We start from the raw sequence: 21,553 nt of genomic DNA on the forward strand, positions 1-21,553 counted from the left end.
CAAATCTTCTTTTCTTTTCGTAAACGCTTTGTCTATATATTTCGCCGTATTCGGATTCTTGATCGATTTGTTAATAAATACCTTAACCTATCGTCTGAGACAAATTATTATAATCGCCATCCATGTCTATATAAGTAGTACGATAATCATTATAAAAACTACAATGTAAAAGGAATGAACTTCATTTTCGATAACATTTGGTTACAAAAAATACATTTTCTGTCAGTTACTACTTCGCCTCTGTATCTGCCAGTTTCTAAACGCAGAGGCAACACTCCAGATCGAAATCGCGCCAACAATGACCGCTGACTACGAGAAAGAGTCGTGTAAACATATGGTTCTATTTTATATACAGTTTTGAATAAAATATATGTACGGAGCTTCGTTTTAAACCCTAGCATTTTCAAGCCACGTCAATTCCTGTTGGGGGCGTAATCGTTCCTGTATTATGGAGAGATCAAAAGGCAAAAGAATATCCAGATACATATCAAGGTTTAAATCATCGAAAAGTTTACACATTTCAAAGACCAATTACAGTGATTCAGTGTGAAATCCCAAAGAAATATTTTCTTAGTCAACCTGTTCTCATCTAACTGAACAAGGCGGTTCCAATATCTGATCATAGAAATGTGTCTACGAACTGCGCACGAGTTCCATCCTGTATCTCCTGTAATAGCATGAATGGGTGTAAATCTGTGCACTCCAAGAAAAAAACGAAGAGCTCGATTCTGTACCATACCGCGGTATATCACATTTTTCATGTTTACTAAATCCCCAGACTCCTGAGCAATAATCGAGGATGGGAGCCACACATGATTCATACAATTTTGTATAGGTAGTGAATCCCATGTTTTTCAGTGTTATAAATTTACGATTAATAGTTCCTAATGCTCTATTCGCAGATTCGACTAGGGTCTTAGACGTAATATTAAAGTCTAGAAATTCGTTCAATACAATCCCAAGGTATTTATACCTGTCAACATAATGCAAAACGTTTCTGCCAATGTGAAACTCAAATGCACTCCTAGGAATGTTTTCTTTGCGAAAATGAACAACTTTCGATTTGAGATCATTGACGGCAAGTCGCCATTTTTGCACCACTCATTTACATAATAAAGCATTGACTGCATGTCTGTTTCAATGTCAGAAATAAGAACAATGTCATCTGCAAAAAGGAGTATGGCCACATTACAATCACCAATCATTACACCTTTCTGTAATGCTTTCAATTCAGTGGCAAGATCGTTTATGAACAGAGCGAATAGCGTCGGAGACAAATTGTCGCCCTGGCGAACACCACATTTTGTTTGAAACCAATCTGTATACAATTCGTTAATTCTAACACAGACTTCAGTGTCTTGATACATAGCATTAATACTATTATACATTTTCCCATCGACGCCATTTAACAGTAATTTATAGAGCATGGCATCTCTATTCACATAGTCAAACGCTTTTTGTAAATCAATAAAAGTCGTATAGGTGGATAAACCATGTGCAAGCCTATTTCTTAATACAGATGACAAAACGAATATATGATCTTGACAAGATCTGTCACGTCTGAATCCGTTTTGTTCGTCAACTTCACCCTCGTTTTAGGAATACCGTGATCGTATCGTAGATTATTGTCTACAAGAGTAGAAGTACTAGCAGTCACTAAACAAGGATGATCACAAAAGTCCAAAGAAAGCAGAGAATGATCTGGAACTTTGCACCTATCACTTAGCAAATGATACAAACCCAAGTTATCGATTAACGACTGCATTTTTGTAACAGTAAACTTGGTACAATATTTAAATTGGTCATGTGGTACGCAAATGTAGTCTACAACGGCCGTTCCTCTACTAGATATAGAGGTAAAATTATCACTTTGGATGTTATTTCTGCCATTTAAAACACAGAATTTAGCTTCTATTAGAAATTCTTGAAAATCCCGCCCATGTTGGTTCACAATGTTATCAATCGGGTGTCTTTCAGGAATATCATCAACATCACGAATATTGTCATTCAAGAACCCAGCCGGCCATTTAAATCGCCACAAATAAAAATACAGTCGACTTCATTATCATACATGTACAGCTGACTGAGCAGGTGTCCGAAATAGTGAGTTGCATTTCTACCCCATGGTGAATTTTCTGGAGGAAGATAACATGAAAAAACGATAAATGAATATCCAGAAATCTTGTTAGTGAAACGGACACCTAAAATACCATCGTAAGCTTTATTAATAACTGACACATAATAGTCATTATACAGATTTCTTTTAACAAAAATACCAACACCACCAAATTGTCTACGGGCATTAGAATGAACAAGTTTCCTATTGAAACCAATCCAAATATAATTATCGATACTGTAACATCATCTCCTGATAAATGAGTTTCATTAACACTGATTATATCTGCTTTTGCACTCCGTAAAATCTCTATTCTAAGTTCATTGTTCCACGGGGTCCATCCTCCCACATTTAGGTGTGCAATTCGAAGACCATTAAACTGGGTGTCCTAATCAATCCTATCACCGCGACCAGCGTCATTTCTAACACGTATTCTGCTCTGTCCGTCGGTTGTCTTTTTCACAATTCGACCACTAGCAGTAATGCGATAGTCGTTTCCATTAGGAAGCTCACTGAGGAGAAAGCGCGCGTTTAACTCTATCAATCTATCGGTGTGTGACTTACTTGACCGCAAATATACGCGACCAAATTTCTGACTATTTTTCAAATGTTGTTTCGCCATAAGTATTTTCTTCTTCTGGTCAACGTTTGCCACGGCAAACTTTACAAGACCAGGTACACCCTCACGGTAACTGCGCAAGCGAACTGCCTGCAAAACATTCACTTCTAAAGCTACATTATCACTTAGCTCTTGTAGTATTGAGTTGACTTTTTCCAATAAATTCTCGTTTTCGCTGAAGGAAATACCTGTAGCAATGACCGTAATGTCAACGTTGTCAATTGGATCGATATCTTGCATTCCATGTTGCCCACCTGGCGTAGATCGCAACTTTTGTTCAACGTGGTCAATTTTGCTCTCCAGTCTAGAAATTTCCAGAGTGAATTCATCTTTCAGTTCCTTCATCTTTAGCTGAAAAACCGACGTTATATCATTTCTGAGTCGATCAATCTTGCTATCAAGAGTACGCTGCAAGGTAGACTGCCCTGCTCGTAACTCTTGGAGTAAAACCATTACGTCATCTGGCCCATAATCTCCATTGTCTCGCTGTGCCATGCCGTCTTCGCTACCAGTGTCAGAGGCAGTAGAATTTTGGTCTCTGTCGTTTTTCCTTACTTGAAGCCATTAAACTAACACCAAAGTTACGCAGGCACCGCAGCAGCAATTTAAACAAGCCTGGGAAAACTTTGGAGGTGATTTTCAACCAGTTAGATAGAAAATTTGTCAATATTTGAAGACAGCCGTCTACTCGTGTGCGTACGGCTGCAGAACACCCTCACATCCATCCATTGTAGCAGTAGTTCATCGTAGCTGTAATAAACTTTGAAGAAATAGAGCCACTGCCTGTCTCAATCACGTCAACTCAAAAGTTCCTGATACTAATGAAGAAAATTGACGTCATTTGCAAACAGCGCTATTAAATTAGTATAATGCATCAACAAAAACATTCAAGAAAGTTTTTGAGGCCATTTTGAAACGGTATTTGGCATATATATATATATTATATATATTATATATATATTATATATATATATATATAATATATATATATATATATTATATATACTGAGAATCAAGGAACTTGTAGTTGTCACTCTACAGGCTGTTTCATGCGCTAAGCAATCATATATATATATAGTACTTGACAGAGAGAGAGAGAGAGAGAGAGAGAGAGAGAGAGAGAGAGAGAGAGAGAGAGAGAGAGAGAGAAGAAATTATCAGATGAATCTGGCAGCGTTATGACTGGGAGGGCTGAGCCTGATTTGGCAAGAGTGTATTGAACGTTTCTCTTACTCTGATAAATAGAGAAAAAAACGTGTAGAGACGTATTTCAAAGTGTAGAATTTTAACAGCGCACATTAGTTTCACCTATTCCTTCCCCTGAAGATGGCAACGCTAGTGAAGTACCTAGAAATCTGCTGAACGCCCGTGGCATATGGCAGGGTAGTTTGAGTCACTATACAGTCGGTAGGGCAAGTATGTGTGTAGGTAACTCGGTACAAGAAATTGAAAGGAAAGCCAACGGGCCTTTCCTGGTCATGCCATGTTGCATTTATATACTAGGCTCACGTCATTTTCTTTTCCAAGTAAAATCTACCATTCTTCTTTTCTCTTTCATTGACTTCAATGACACCAATAGACATGATTGCATAGATTAACCGCGTGAATCAATACACAGAGACAACCAGGAATAAATGAACTATCTTTACGTTTGCATTTTCAGCAGCGTGCTTGATTGATTTCTAGTTTCTATTCTTTGAAGATGTACTCTGATTGTGAAGCCAAAACAATGTACTTTCTATCAACAGTCTTTCTTAAATATGTTTCCTTGGTATACGTGACATTTTCCTTATATGACTGCGAGGAAACGGGCCCGGAATCAATCCAAAAATATAATATTTTCTAAATTAACTGTATATGCTGCACGCGTTGTACTGTTACCAGTAGTGATAGCAACATTGCGACAAAAAATGACGAGGCCCTTCACCTATAGGTGCACATAATTATGAAACTTACGCTGACGCAAAATCTAGTGGCCTCTTAGCAAAGGAAAATCTGTAAAATGCTGAAATATTAATTTTTTTACTTTAGACGGCAGGCATTTGAAGTTACCTCAGCTTGGTAATTATGGATAAAGACACTCTTAAAAAGTCGGCCTGGTGGTTACCAAGGTTGTTTTGCAGACTCCATCGCAATAGGTATGTCAAAATTGCCATTTATCTCGAAGGTACACTGGTTTTTCCGCTTTCATTTCTCCGAAATGATTTTCCAGCGAGAATTTCGCCGGTGAACATGGCGAAGTCAGGAAGTTCGGTTTGTATGACAAGACAACGTACGCGCCACAATTAGCCTATACTTATCATAGCCGCAATTACGCAGACCCGATTTTCGTTTCGATGTTCTGATAACTACTGTCAAATGCCAAATCTTTATAGGTTTTCTCCGCATTTTAGTCAAAGACAGATCTTCTGTCACTTGCCGACAACCTTAAAGGATTCAATCTAACCCTCAAGCAGTGCGCATCGAATGATCTTTATACTGCTTTTCGCTGGTTATAATTTTCATGTGACTTGCGGAGTTCTGTTGCAGGCTGGCAGAACTTATGCATGAACTACTGGTTGCTCAAATATTGATTTCATATTACACGAGATATGAATTGAGAATAAATTCAAGGGTTTTTTATCCCCTCAAAGCCATAGTTTGACCCAAACCTATTGTTACTAATCATGATTGTGGGTTCCTTCACATGGACTTTGATTGAATACGATAATTTATGGTCTGTAATGGAGTTAAGTAGTCTGTAATTAGAAATTGGAGGCTTCTTAGAAATATGTTGGTATGATTGGAAAGATGTGTGCTTTCCATATTTTTGGAAACAAGCGATTTTAGTTAATTATTGTTCGGCATTCCTGAAGAATACTATGCAACATCGTCTTCATGGTGAAAAATGAGAACATGTCTGATAGTGCTTTCAATGACGAATAAATTTGACCACACCCTCCGATGAGATTATTGAATTGCACTGAATCTAGGTACGTGCCCGGTATGCTTTAATATTTGCTATCTTATCTTATCATAACTTATTTTATCTTTGGCTCGTAAAATAAAGCTATTTTTTCCGACGTTTTGTAATAATCCGATTACTTTGCCGCCTCTGTGACGTCATAAATAACAATCCCAGACGACACTACTGTGCTAAAAATTTGATAAAGGCGAGAAACTTCAATGCAAGAAATTGACTTAAGGCTCTTGGCAGTAACTTTCGGTACATTTTCCGTTCTTTTAGGTTCGTGTGTGTAAAAATACATTTTCTTGACCTTATCTGTGCGGAGTCATACTGAAATACTTGCTGTTAAAGGGACAAAGTCGCCCATTTTTAATGAATCTTGTTTGATACAAGATACTACTTATATTGTTTGACATGTTGAAAGATACTGTATGAATGGGTGACCATGCACATATTCGACCCCGGTTTTAGATACGATACATGAAACCATGGCGAAAATCAATTAATAGTCATGATCATTAATTCATTTTTGCCATGGTTTCATTTAATTTGTCTAAAATCTGGGTCGAATATATGGTCACCCATTCATTCAGTATATTTCAACATGTCAAACAATATAAGTAGTATCTCGTATCAAACAAAATTTATGAAAATGGGCGGCTTTGTCCTTTAACTTCCTAAAACAGTATGTTTGTGTACAGTGACCAATGTTGTTGTTTGAATATTAATCTACGACCGAACTAGAATTCACCCGTCAACGGTAACGCTGTTTGCCATTAGACTGTCGACAGTATTTTGCGCCTTTTTCGTCGCTCAATAACACTGGACACGGCTGAGTCAAGGGTGATGTCTGGCGCAAGCCTCTTGCCTTATGCACTCGCGGTAATGCCTTCGGCATTGCCGAACCCGCCTCCCCCCCCCCCCCAAAGTTGAAGTAATGGGTCACACAATGTCTCTAAAATGCATAGTCATGGAATGGGACAACGTATTGATTCGAAAAAGCAAAATATGTTTTTTGCTATTTATCTCTTTTAGAGTTACGTATAAATTTACATTAATTGATTGATTGATAAATCAGGATTCAGTTCTGCGATCTGTTGCGGGGGGTATAGTCGTCCAGCGATTAGTACAGCCTGTGTAAAAATTATATATGCTGAACAACCAAACTAAACACTCAAGCTGCTTTTCAGCGTGCATTGAATTTGTAGTACAAGCGCAGTGGAGAATGTTTCCGATTCGGATTCTTTCCTCAGGTTTTCCATGACCTAATAAACTCGGAGATGGACGACAGTACTCCATCATGGATGGCTTGAGACGTTGACCTTTATTGAAAATTGTGACAGACCTATACCCATTCCTAGACCAAATACATTTAAGGTAATGTCTGCCTCGAAACTGAAGAGTTAAACATTTGCTCAAACATTCCTTAAGGAATCTTTCTACTATTCTCTTTCAAAATCAAGAATAAAACATCTGGGGTCACCGCGCAAAATTTTGGTACGACAGAAACAATTAACCCAAGATTTACCAATATTTAAAATTCAAAATGGCCGCCATCCCTGTGTTAACTGTGTGGAGAATATAAAATTTTCCAAATTCGAAAAACTAAGCCGTTGACAAGTTTTCTTACAGCAAGAGCTTTAAAATGAGCCCCCACAAATGATAGATCAGAAAAGAATTCTAAAAGTTTGAAAGTCCGAATATCTGTCCCCGAGGTGCGTTCTACCTAAAATCACCTCACTTTACTCGGCCGCCAGCTTTATATGCAGCTGAGTTCAATTTCGGACATTTGAATGGAAAATTCTGATGATAACATAAAATATAATACTCTGTGACTCGGAGCGATAACGGAAATTATCCTCTCATGATTTCATTTTACGCAGAAATTGATATTTTGACATTTAACATCCATTGAACGGTTCTTTTTCCTTTTCCTACTTTGTTCCAGACATTTCCAATATCAGACAGATGCCGCAATCTTCAGTAAAGAAATTAAAAGAATTACATTATTCGCCATATTCATGTATGTTAAACGGCAAATCGGTATGTTTTCAGCGTATTTTCAAGTAAAAATAATCCCGATCTTCCATCCGCTCCGCATGGAATTTATTTTCAATCTCTTTGTTACAAAAGCAATATATTCTGAAACAAAAGTTTACTTTGAGAATAGTTGTGTCAGTGGTATGCCTTCAATCACGGTTATTTTACTCGTTCGATCGACTTTTACAAAATGCGTCAGTGGTTGCGTTAACCGGCGGAGCGTCCACGCTCACGCCATTTTTCACCGTTATCATATATGTATGGGTAAATATACATCAAAAGCTAAAGACAGCAAAAATATGGATGCATCCCGTGACACTTCTTCGAACACACTTTAAATGTAGTTTTCTTTCTCTTTTTTTTTCTTTTCCTCCCTGTGTACAGCCATACTTACCTACTTAGGTAACATTTTCCTTTCTTGCTTTTCTTACCTACCTAGACTTATGTATTCACGTCCTTACTTATTGTCTAACTTAAGGTAGAATGCGCCTTGGGGATAGATATTTGGACTCTTGAACTTTTCTAATGCTTTTCTGATCTACCACTTGACGGGGCTCATTGTGAAGCCCTTTGAGTACCAGAATCTGCAAGGTGACCCTAGATTTTTAATCTTGATTTTGAAAGGGAATGGTTGAAAGATTCCTGGAGGAAAGTTTGAGCAAAGTTTAAGTCTTTCATTTTTGAGGTGCATCCTACATCTTACATATTGCTTGCTTACTTATTTACCTCTTACTTACCTACTTACTTGCTTACTTGCTTCTTACTGCTTACTTTTTACTTGCTTGCTCGCTTGCTTACTTACTTCCCTACTTACTTACTTACTTACTTACTTACTTACTTACTTACTTACTTACTTACTTACCTTGGTCAACTGAACACAGAAAATAGAAACTAATAACAAAATGTAGTTTTAGTCTGTGTCGGGTAACCTGTGTTACAGGTGGGCATTTTTTCAATTGTTCACGTCTTGAGCCATAACTAGGTCACGCACGAACATTTGTTTCAAAGTTGGTACGAGGACAATTTTATTTTTCTCAATAGAGTCCACAAATGAATGGCCGCCATTTTGAATTTCATGCGGCGGAATTTTCCAATAGAGTCCACAAATGAATGGCCGCCATTTTGAATTTCATGCGGCGGAAAACAGTGGATTAATCGTTTCTCTATAGTACCAGATTTTGTATGTTGACCGCCCCCCTCTATTTAATATTTACTTCGGAAGGAAGTTGTTTCAAGTTTCCTTGCGGAAAGTTTGTGCAAAAGTTTAAGTCTTTAAATTTCTTGGCGCAAACTACCTTAAATTGAAAACCATCAGAATTGTTGAAGATGCGAGCTCCAGTCTCTAGGCGATTTTTGAGCAAAGGTCTAAATCGTTTGAAGTTCGAAGGCATGTTCTACCTCAAATATTTCAAACTGTCGTGAGAGACTTGATCGCAAGTCCTCGACAACGGCACAGACAAGGAGAAAAACTTCTCCTTTTCTGTGACACATGCAATGTTTCCGTTGGACGTTCAACTCATCGAGATCGTTTGACAGTAGACGACATAAAGATTGTCCCTCCAACTTCCACTGGATTTTGAATAACTCGCGGATTTCAATAAGAGATCATTCTCATTACGAAATAATCCTCGGGGAGCACAATGTGCCTCAAAGATACATAAGCATAACGATTTTGGAGGACTTTGTAAGGCCAGTCGTGCTAGTCAGTATACTTATTAATTCGTGAAGATATTCTGGAAAGTGTAGCAAAGACTTCTCAACTTTTACTACAACAACATAATAAAGGTAATCTCTGCATGAACCAAAGGGCGGACTGCATTTTACAAAAGACGTTTGAAGTGGCGATGCATATAGCATCAGCGAACCTGGCAGCGTGTACAACATTAGCAAAACCTACGTCTTCCACCCCTAGCATAAAAATATAGGTGTGAAAAGAGATAAAATCTGAAATGGACTCATAGTTGCGTAGTTGCATCATTCTTTTTGAAAATAAACGTCCTTATTAGTCAGGGCTTTATAACTCGGTGGAAAGAGGTGAATGTCTCGCACTCCCCTTTGATGTGCATGGAAGGCCAGCGTTCATGCTGACAGCACTCTATTGCGAGGAGGATTCAATAGATATTTTGCTTTGAAAAAAAACTGCAAAGCCTCAGACACAGAACAGTAAACGTCATCTCTCGACAGAAACGTTCGCCAATAAAATATTTTCGCCTTGCAACCTTGCTTTTCTAAGCGTTTTTACTCTCACAAGACTGAAAAACCCTGGAGTATTCTCTTTACTAAATGCTATTCCCAAGGCACACTGTGCGGGCTGTACGAGTCTGTGTGTCGTAATTATTGCAGCCACATGTAGTCAAAGCCACAATGCCGTTAGTTAGGTAGTCCCTGTGAGTTGTGAGTGCAAAGCCTTCATAATGTTCACGAATATACTCTTAAATATTGACTTCGCGACTTGTCTGGCGCCTTAAGAAATTCTACCCTTAACAACAAAATGGTATTATTTCGGATACGCTAGCTATGAATGTTTCATTCAATTTTTTTTTTTTGAGGGGGGCTGTTTCTGAAGTGAAAGAGGGGCATTTAGGTCGGAAAATCGCTCCACGCATGCATTCACGACACTCTGCTGTGTTCTGACGTCATCTTCTGATAATGGCAAAGTAATCTCTGATCGTGTACAATACTGTATACTTCTACCGATACTTTGATACAGTTCCCCTGTGACATTTAATGAGTATCTTTCTAAATATCAAGGAGTTTATCAGCTGAAAAAGATCAGATTTATTGAAACCATAAGTAAGATTATCAAACATGCCTCTGACTCACACTGTATGGTGGCACTTGAACAATATTCACTTCATCTGACTAAAGGAGTCGGAAAGAGAGGTAGATTAACAATCAAACAAACAAAAAACAAACAGACAGGCAGGCAGACATTGGTAGCTGCGTGGATAGACAGTGATTGTAGACAAGTCTGCAGAATCAGCTCGCATCTTCATCCACGCGAATTTGGGCTGGGCCAATTAAAAGCGCCCTCATGCACAGGTGCGCTTAAGCACCGCTTTCTATTGACGATAATCAAGTCTAAAACAGGCATGCATGTCATTTGACTAACTAACTAGGTAGATAGATAGATAGATAGATAGATAGATAGATAGATAGATAGATAGATAGATAGATAGATAGATAAAAGATAGAGAGAGAGAGAGATAGAGAGAGAGAGAGAGAGAGAGAGAGAGATAGAGAGATAGAGAGATAGAAGAGTTTAACCATTTCATGTATAATCTTCAAATTGCACAATTTCACATTGTCTCTTTAATGGGTACGTAAAAAAGTTTGCCAATGTAATTGGGGGCAGATTATGGTGTCCAATCCATGCTAAAATTACTACTTTGATTTTACAACTTGACATGCAACTCCGTTTTCTATTCCACTACTCAACATGCTATTCCATTGCTCACTATCCTATTCCACAACTCTGTATGGTATTCCGAATTCTATTTCACAATTCTGTATGCTGTTTTGAATTTAATTTCACAACACAACATGCCATTCCGAATTCTATTTCACAATTCTGTAAGCTGTTCTGAATTTCATTTCACAACACAACATGCCATTCCAATTCTATTTCACAATTCTGTATGCTGTTCTGAATTTCATTTCACAACACAACATGCCATTCCAAATTCTATTTCACAATTCTGTATGCTGTTCTGAATTTCATTTCACAACACAACATGCCATTCCCAATTCTATTTCACAATAGCTGCGGAGCAGGGCAGTGTTACTGGCTATCGAACAAGATTCACAATGGCGGACGCGAAATGGTCCCTTCGCACAGAGAGAGAAATGCGAACTTTGTGTAAGCATAAAAACGCAGCTTAGCACATTGTGTATCTAAACAAGATGAGCGTGCTAGAAAACTAGGATCGATCACGATTTTGAATTAAAAATCGTCTGTTTTCGGAAAAGAAACTGCGCGCTGCAATCAGCGGTTTTGTCTATGGTGCACGGTGGGAGGCTTATCGTGTGCGAGGCTCATGGGAAAGACCAAGATTCACAATGGCGTCTGATACGGATATGGTCCCATCGCATAGAGAGAGAAAAGTGGGCTTTGTGTAATTAGTTTAAAAGTACTCCTATTTTGAACACGCTCAACTTGTCTAGATACACGATGTGCTAAGCTGTGCTTATAAACTTACACAAAGCCCACTTTTCTCTCTCTATGCGAGGGAAGCGTTCGTATCCGCCGCCATTGTTGATCTCATTCAACCCATGAGCACTCGGGCGAAAGCCAGCTTTGCAAACAAAAGAGCACTTCGAAAGTCGACGTTCTGAGAGGAGTGGAACAAGAGAAAATTGTGAAATATGTAAGAAGAGAAAAGAAAATTATTTTGTCAACAGAAAATGATCATCGTAGATTGTACATATCAGAGTGGTGGTTAGAAATAATGTCAATTACAGAGTGCTACATCTCGATGCTCTTTTGTTTGCAAGGCTTGTTTTCGCCCGAGTGCTCATGGGTTGAATGAGATTAACAATTGCGGCGTATACACCAACACTTCCCTCGCATAGAGAGAGAAAAGTAGGCTTTGCGAAGTTTACAAGCGCGGCTGAGCACATTGTGTACCTAGGCAAAAACGAAGATCAATGCAAGTTTTGGATTCAAAATTGGCTGTTTTCGGCGGAGATACTGCGCGCCGTATTTCCGAGGAGCTACAAGCGGTTTTGCCTATAGCAGTCTGCAGGGCTGTGGTGGGAGGCCGTATGACGCCGGTAACACAAAGCCCTGCCATGCAGAGTTAGGTCTAGAATGGGATGTGGAGTTGTGAGATAGAATTCGGAATTGCATATGTTACGTTGTGAAATGAAAATCAGAATCGAATGTGGACTTGTCAAATGAAATTCAGAACAGCATACAGAATTGTGAAATTGAATTTGGAATGGCATGTTGTGTTGTGAAATGAAATTCAGAATCGCATTACGGGAAAGCTCTATTAACTTAGGAATACCCTACTTCACTACTTAGTTAGCAGAGGATCAATTTCACAGACCTGCCTTTCCTACAATGGCACTACAATGGCACCAGCTGGATAAGATAAACATAACAATGGAACATTAACACCTTTGGGATTAAAAGTCTTCTGTTTGTCACCCGAGTTGGTCAGGCAAGGACCCGGGTTTCAGGTACCATGCAAGTTAATGCAGTCTTTCCCTAATGGAATGTGGACTTGTTAAATGAAATTCAGAACAACATACAGAATTGTGAAATAGAATTCGGAATGGCATGTTGCGTTGTGAATGAAATTCAGAATCGAATGTGGACTTGTCAAATGAAATTCAGAACAGCTACAGAATTGTAAAATAGAATTTGGAATGGCATGTTGTGTTGTGAAATGAAATTCAGAACTGAATGTGGACTTGTCAAATCAAAGTAGTAATTTGGCATGGATTGGACACTATAGGCAGATATCTCTCCAGTGCAGTGCATCGCAGTCGCTGAACTTGGTGAGGGCCCCAGTGTGTTTCAGTACAACAGACGTCATATTTTAACTTTTTAACTCGCGCGGTCGTCTTTCAGAGTATCATTTCATTTGCCGCTTTACCGGGATAACATCCGGGGAAATTAAAATTCATTTTCTTAGTAAAATTAATGACAGATACAAATGTGTAAACCCGAGGTGGTTTAATGTTGAGATACAATAATATCACCGTTACAAATGTCTCCATATAGATTTTGGCAACATATTGAACGTTTCCATCATCGAACGACAAACTGATTTATTACATGCCTCGTATATCGAACGTCGTGAGCTCCATAGGATTCAATGGTAACTTGTCGGTGACGTCGCGGGCCGTCGCATAGTCATTACTTGACTGAAAGTATACAAGAACTATTTTCAACTTGATAACTTTTGGATGTGAAAGTGTGAAGTTTCATCTTTTGCATAGGAAGTTTTAGGAATTTTTTTCATAAAAAATTTATACCGCATAACAGTAGTTTCAATATATCAATGGGCCATTCGATGATGAAATCGTTCCATTTTAACGGATTTTCTTCTAAGATTGACATAAAGCATTGGACTATCATTTGTCAATTAACCTAAATATTTTGAGTGAAAATTGTGTAAGAGAGGACTGTAATAAAAACATAGCCCAAACAAGGGACTATGTACCCTCGGGGCAGGAGATCATTTGCCCTCCTTACTTCGAGCAAATGGTCACCTACCCTCGGGCACATAGTCCCATTTTTTGGCTATAATGTATAATATTGTATGGTTCAGTGAGATTTTAATGCACCATTTTGTAAAAACAGTATTTCCTATGAAAAACATTTAATATGATCATTTTTAAATTTTCACATTGTCAAGTTGAAATACTTCCAGTTTTCTTGAGGTCAAAAGTCGATTATGCGGCCCGCAGTGTCATCAACAAGTTATCATTGAATCCCATGGAGCGCGTGACGTTTGAGATACGACGCATGTAATGTTACTATGACGGATCTTCACATCCGCCTTGGCTTTATGTACGATTCGTAAGGCATTTGTTTCGTCTTGCAGTGCACTACCTACACCGTCATCTCGATGACTTTCAAAGCATTCTGCAGTTTATAGGAATACACTACGGGAATAAACTTTAAGAATCCAGCTCAAACCTACTGATTGCCAAACACTGCAATACTCTTAAAAAGAGCGTCGACTTTAAATTTCACTGCAACGCTTCTGTGAATGGATGTCCATGCACTGACTAAAAATATAAAACAAATAATTTAAAAATGGAAAAAAAACTGTCAAGTTGCTTAAAAGTTGTGAAACACAACATGTCCAATATGATGAATTTGATCAAAATATAAACATTTGAAGGCTCTGAAAACACAGATACTGTAAACATAATTTTTATGGACTAAAGCTGCTCTAGCAGACCAAGTCAAGTCGGTGGAAATACTCTAGGTTTTGGCTCAATACGTCTTTTTACAGACTTGGTAGATGGGTAAGTGATACTGTCTGGCAGAAATGAAAAGACTTAACATTTCAAGTCTCAAGAAATTTAAAAATATATAAAAACGTTAAAAACTACACGCATGTTTCTTTAAATTGTTGGCAGTGGTAGTAGTCGGCATTTGAGTGAACATTTGCATGTTTAAGAAAATGTTTATGACTTTGCGCCTAGTAAGCCGGCCTGGAAAGTACCACAGTTTCTGCCCTTTAGAACTTACTTTCTGGTCCCAAGATGCCGAAAAGGTTCCAAGCTACCTCTCAAGTCATCTACGCGCAAAACATGCTCCTCTGTCAAAAAATACCAGCAGACTAAGTACGCTTAAAAATATTAACTCTTTTGAAATGCATATACACTTTTTTTATACTGACAGATTGTTGATTGTTTGTTAACAAGTTGGCGAATTAGGTTACACTTATCAAAGATGACCTTTTAAATACCTATAACGCCTACTTGGTCATGAGGGCTATACCCTTCGGCCTACGGCCTCGGGGAATAGCGATGTGTTACTGCTCACACACGGCTACTAGGGGTAAAACGGGCGCTATAACCCGAATAAAGACCAGGTTATAGGTGTTTATAACACACCACATGCACATGTTGATTATGATACAGTTTTTAGTGTGCTTTGCCCCGCAACAATCCACTGCGACAAGTTTACTTGGCGTATTTCCACAGTAGTTACAGTTGTACGTGGTACCACTTTCCTTTTAAAAATATTCTATGCATACCTTGCAATATCCTTGGTTGCACTTGAATCTTTTTTGTCGATAAGCTGTTCAAGTTTCTACGCCGTTGGAATGTTGGAAAATCTGTTTTAGAGACAGGCTTGTCGCTCATTCCGGACGCACATCAAGTTCTAGTCACTGGCCATTTTTGCAAAGCTGCAGACGACACTACGGTCATGTGACCGGACACTTTTCCAAATTTGGTCAAAACTGCTTTTAAAAAAATACCCTCTGACGTTATTTTGTCGATTCGATGGGGACTCTTGAAGTTATTCATTGAAAATTTCAATAGATGATTACTCTTTGGCAGGTACAATATCATTGAGCGGCGACTAATTTCATCTCCTATGTAACATAATGCAGCTCTCTCTCTCTCTCTCTCTCTCTCTCTCTCTCTCTCTCTCTCTCTCTCTCTCTCTCTCTCTCAGGAACATTAAAAGCACCGGGAAAGGGAAAGACGAGAAACAGCAGAATACTATACTCCCTGACGCATGATGCAGGAAAACGGCACACAGACGACACCGCCATTACCAACTATTCTCACTCATATGAACACTGCCTATTCACTGGTTGGCGCCATCGGCATCGTCGGGAATGGTTTCGTGGTTTTTGTCATATGTCGCTCTCCTCGCCTTCGAGGCATGACTCACTTTTTTATCCTGAATCAGTCTGTGGTAGACCTCAGCAGTTCCCTTCTTTTCTTGGTTTTGAAGCTCGGAAAAAGCATCCCATCCGGGGGAGTTCTCGGCGACATCTTTTGCAAGTTTTGGTATTCAAATTTCTTCATGTGGTCGTTGTTTCTTACCTCAACTGCCAACCTCGCTGCCGTGACAATAGAACGGTACGTCGCCATATGCCGCCCGATCTTTCACCGCAGCTGGGTGACTAAGAAGAAAGTGAAGTACATAATCATCGCAGAATGGTTCCTAGGCATACCCATCGAGTTACTCTGGGGTCTGCCCTTCAAGCATTCGGGGACAGAATGCATAAGAAATACAAGCTACATGTATGGAGTTGTGACTGGCTGTGTGTTTTTCCTGGTTGCCTGGTTTCTGCCCTTGATACTGATGGCGTACTGCTACCTGCGAATCTGGGTCTCGTTGAGGAAAAACAAAGTCGCGCCAATCACCGGCGAAAGTGGGGAGTCAGCTGGCAGTGGTGGCAGCAGCCACCTACGTCGTGCCCAGAAGAACGTCGTCAAAACTCTCCTGACGGTGGGAGTGACATACGCCCTCTGTTGGGGACCGAATCAACTCAGCCTTCTTTACTTCAACCTTGGGGGCCACATCAATTTTCTTGGTTATTTTCATAACATTTCCATCTTGTTGGTTTTCTGTAACATGTGCGTGAATCCTTTTATATACGCCTTTCAGTATGAGCAGTTTAGGAACAGCATCCGCCAGGCATTCTGGTGTCAGAGCCAGTTACTTGACGCTGGCGATGGCAACAGCGCTAACTCTGCGACCGGAGTTACTGGTGACAGTAGAATAACTAATGTATAAGTATAACATTTATTGAGCTGGGATGTCACGTATCGTTTGTCGTTTAAAATTGTGTTACACACAAATTATTTCAAGCACAAAGTCAAATTTCTGTTCTGTCTATCAGTCTGAAAATTGCAGAATGCATGAAAAATAAGTAACATATTATTATTTGTACTTGACGTAATTTGTTTAGTGTTATTTATAACAGTCTACTTTAAGCATCAAACACTGTAATTTCTCTCGAGGATATATATATATATATATATATATATATATATATATATATATATATATATATATATATATATATATATATATATATATATATATATATATGAGACACCTGTCTATTAACATTCATGAATTTCTTCGGGTGAGAGGAAAGCCATACGCTTTGCTGCCCCTCGCCCACAAGGGTAAGAGGAAAGCCAACTCTTTTAGCGGGGGTCAGCAAAGCCTATTAATTTGGCTTTCCTCTCACCCTAAGAAATTCATGAATGTTAATGGTCAGTGTGTCTCATATATGCGTAAACGGTCAAGGCACCGTTCTTTTATCCTTTAATGAAATAGGCATTAACTATCGTTTAATTTTAGTGTATATTTTACATGTATTTTTTCACAGCGATTAACCATAGTGACGTTATTTCCAATAATGACATAAATCATGTATCGTTATACTCAATGTAAGGGGGCGCTGCACCCAACAAAGCGTATTTTGCTCAAAATAACTTTTTCGCAAAATGTTCATTCAATTTTATCAATTTGTGAATCCAAGCTTAAAATATTGGTTGGATTAACCTTTTAGCTTGTCATGTAGTTGTTAGTTGCGTGATACAGAAGTGTTCAATTATGTAAATATATGCAAATCACCCGATTTCCTGGCTTCTTTTCCTCCAAATTTCAAAATTTCCAAAGAATTTAACTGCACTCAGTCCGGGTCAAACTGTCTGAAATTTTCACATTATGTTCTTTAAATGCTACATAAAAAAACGCCTTTTTTGTTTGGCAATAAAGTTCTTACATTTTGAATAAGAGGCATTTTAATTTTGCTAATCGTAATTTTTGCACTTTTTTGAGTGTCAGTCTTTCAACCCTTGCCATTTTAGGAGGAAGAAGGAAGATAGACTAGCAAAATAAAAAAGTCGTTTTTTCTACAGATACTCTTCTTTCAAGTGCAATATTACATTTCATAAAATAGCGTCAAGTTTTTGACTTGAATTAAATTTTATCATTAATACCAAAATTGAGTTTTTACCCCATATACATCAACTTCATCCTTCGAGTCAACTACTGCTACCATACCAAATTTGAGAGTCTCTGCTTTTTGCTTTTTGAGTCCCTGCTTTCCTTGTCATCTTTGATGAGAAATATTGCTTTGGAAAAAACTGTGTTGGCAACATGCAGCTCCACATAGTTCTTACTTGCTACGATACTTTGATCATTTTTGTGCTGTGAAAATAAACTCACATTCTTTCATTCTTCTCTGTAGACTATGTTGCAATTGAAATACACAATATTTACCTTGCTAATAAAGTCCTACCGTACAATATGCAGTGTTGTCATTGATGAATGTACTCTAGTCAAGACTGAAATTCAGTCGTCAACACCAATATTGAACGGTAGTTCGCAACCTTTTTGTGAATGTAAGGCTAAAAAATATGTGTAATACGTGTATTTCAGGTAACCCGACCTACCAAAGAAAAACTCGCCATCCCTAGGCATTTTTTTTCGCATTTTCAAACAATTCTGAGTAGATTCTTTAAATCTTGCTGTATTTTATAAGTCTAAACCAACAAAAATTTAAAAGATCTTACTACCTACCTATCCTAATATTTTGGGACATGTTACCGGAAAAATGTTTTTTATTTGACGTAGGTTGAAGACAGAGCATTGTGATATTACCTGTGGAATGGAACAGAAATTATTTTTCAAACAGCTGGGTAATAGTCAAAAATAGTTTACGTAAAAGATTACACTTAAGGTAGAACGCACCTCGGGGACAGATACTCGGACTCTCAAACCTTTACAATTCTTTTATGATATATCACTTGTGGGGGTTCATTTTAAAGCTCTAGGTGTCTAGGTGATTAAAGCCTGGTGCGAACTTAATCCAAAAATGTTTAGGCCTATATAACGATTGCAATTTCAAAGGACAACAAAAGACAGAAACACCTCATAATCTCCTTAACACCTTAATCCCGATCCCGGGCCTTTTCGAGCCGGGGTTTACGTCTTTCACTTTCGAAGCGCATACTCCCTTAATGGACAAGCGTATCTTCTGATATGTCATGTATTTGGTTATTGTACACTGTGATGTAAGTGCTATATGGGTATCCTTTATATCACAAAGTTTTGTGTCTCTAACAAAGTGAAAAAAGTGTTAATAAATGAGTCTTTATCAAAAGAATGACTTTCTATGTTTTAAATCAGGGTGGGTTAGAGTTCTGGAAGTTTAAAATCAGCAACAACTGACATACACAAGTTTACAACCCTTATTGTGTTCGCCAAGGCCAGGATTTGCATTCTGAACAATACGACGTGGGCTCCAGACTATGTACTAGTACATGTACTACTAATGATAATATACCAAAGGCCTCGTAAAACGCCAGTGCCTTTCTAAATTTCTGCGTGTAAGAAAAAGGACTTGCATTCCGCAGTTACTTACACACTTAAAATAATCCTGTGATTGCTTGTGTTGCAGTTTTCGAAAAAAGCTTGTTTACGAATTTGAAAACGTGTTACATTGTCTTCCAGTTATTTTTTTCCTATTCTTATGTTTATCGAGAGACTTCAAAATACTGTTTAAGTCCACAACCTATTGTATTTTTTATTGTAATTTGGAAAAAAATAGTGCATATAGGTGATAAATTTTAAATTATACTGAAGACTGCGTCTTCTTGTCCTGGTCGCCGCATCCGAATTTACAACGAGCCGTGATGATAAAAAGGACGAAGATGGGGAGTCAACTGTCGCCGTTGAGGGCGCTCAGAAATAGTAACATGCATGTGCTTGTCTGTCTGCAACTTTCAACTTGTTCTCGCCGGAAAATTCGCACTACTGGTTTAAGTTGTAATACTGATCAATATACACAGATGAATAGTATAACTAGGGCAATCACAGTGATCTATCATCACATATTCATAGCATATCCAACATTCACGCTATGGTTTCTCACCATTCATCATTGATTGCATGATTATAAAACAGAAGTTTCACTTCTCAAGTCACACAAACCATAAACAGCTACAGTCGTATTTACAAAGCCTCTGCTTTTTCGGAAGTTTTCCGGGCTCTAATTTGTCTGGTGTATCCGGCACTTCTCAAGGGACACAGGCATGGACAATGACTGCCATCGGGCATCACAAGGACAGCTTCCGAAAATAAGCCACTTTCCCTACGTATATTACTTGTCATATAAAGTGTAGTGTGGATAAAGCAATTTTAACACATTAGGGAACTTATGTGTCATTTTTTTTACTGCTTGTCATTATTTTCATCAGAAACCCGGAAAACTTCCGAAAAAAACAGAGGCTTCGTAAATACGACTGTAACTGTATATGGTTTGAGTGACTTTTGAAATGAAACTTCTGTTTTATAACGCAAACAATAATGAATAGTGAAAGAACCATTGCGTGGATGTCGGAAACGCTCGAATGTTGTGATTGCCCCAGTTATACTATTCATCTGTGTATCTGTGCATGTATGATCAGCATTACAACTTTACAATCGAAACGGTCTAACGACGAAATGAATGAACTGCTATCTCATTATGTATGCATAAAAGAGATAACAACCTGCTGTCTAATGCGCTAAATTTGACAACTCTGCGTCTCTCGGGCATTATGTAATCACAGCCTGCGACCTTGTATTGCGATATTCAGGACGCTTATAGTCACAAGACCGCGTGGCGTTCGATGTGCTGGTGGCAACCGCGGCAGAGGCTAGTCAAAAACTTTCGTTTAACCGCACCTCTTGTTTCTGGATAATCAGTGCTACTAAAATTGGCGTCGTCCAATGACTTGGAAAAGCTGAACTTATTTTCTTCCTGACTTCCCTTTAAAAATCTGGAACAGTGTGTCCGCCATATGTGATTTTGCAGGAATATCCTACGATGACACAGAAAGATGGCATCCCGAAGACGTGCAATTCAAAGACGCTGGATAGTCATTGTATCAGTCGATGGGTGAGTATTAAAATAAAACACGTTCAGTCTCCTGGGTGCACGATTGTCACGTGACAAATTTGCGTCATTGGATGAGTCGATAGAATGAGTGCGTGCCTCAAACGCAAAAATACTGTACACTTGAAAACGTTTTCAGGGTCTGTCATGCATTCCTGCCGCATTTCGTGTGTGTGTCCCTGTACGCATTCGAACACATGGCGTATGGCTCGTCAGCACACTGCACATCATGTGAAGCAATAGTCAAACACAGGCTCAACAGATATAAATTTTAAATTTCTAAATAAAGACGCGGTGACATATTGCGAACAGATACATCGCCATGATTATATTGCATTTGTGGCATGACATTGATGACGTCAAAAACTAGCTCTTGAACTATCTGAAACTGGCCACCACTATTGCAGGGTTTAAATCGTTATAATTTCTAGTTTTTTTTTAGTTTT

At 38.5% G+C, this 21,553-nt stretch overlaps 1 protein-coding gene across 1 annotated transcript; it reads left to right on the forward strand.

The window, feature by feature from the left end:
* The first annotated feature begins 15,937 nt into the window (after positions 1-15,937).
* Positions 15,938-16,945, forward strand: LOC139144003 (allatostatin-A receptor-like). Its single transcript, XM_070714645.1, has one exon. The coding sequence runs from the start codon at positions 15,938-15,940 to the stop codon at positions 16,943-16,945; it is 1,008 nt and encodes a 335-aa protein (XP_070570746.1).
* The last annotated feature ends 4,608 nt before the right edge of the window (positions 16,946-21,553 follow it).

This window comes from Ptychodera flava, chromosome 1, assembly GCF_041260155.1.
Source record: "Ptychodera flava strain L36383 chromosome 1, AS_Pfla_20210202, whole genome shotgun sequence".
Lineage (NCBI taxonomy): Eukaryota > Metazoa > Hemichordata > Enteropneusta > Ptychoderidae > Ptychodera > Ptychodera flava.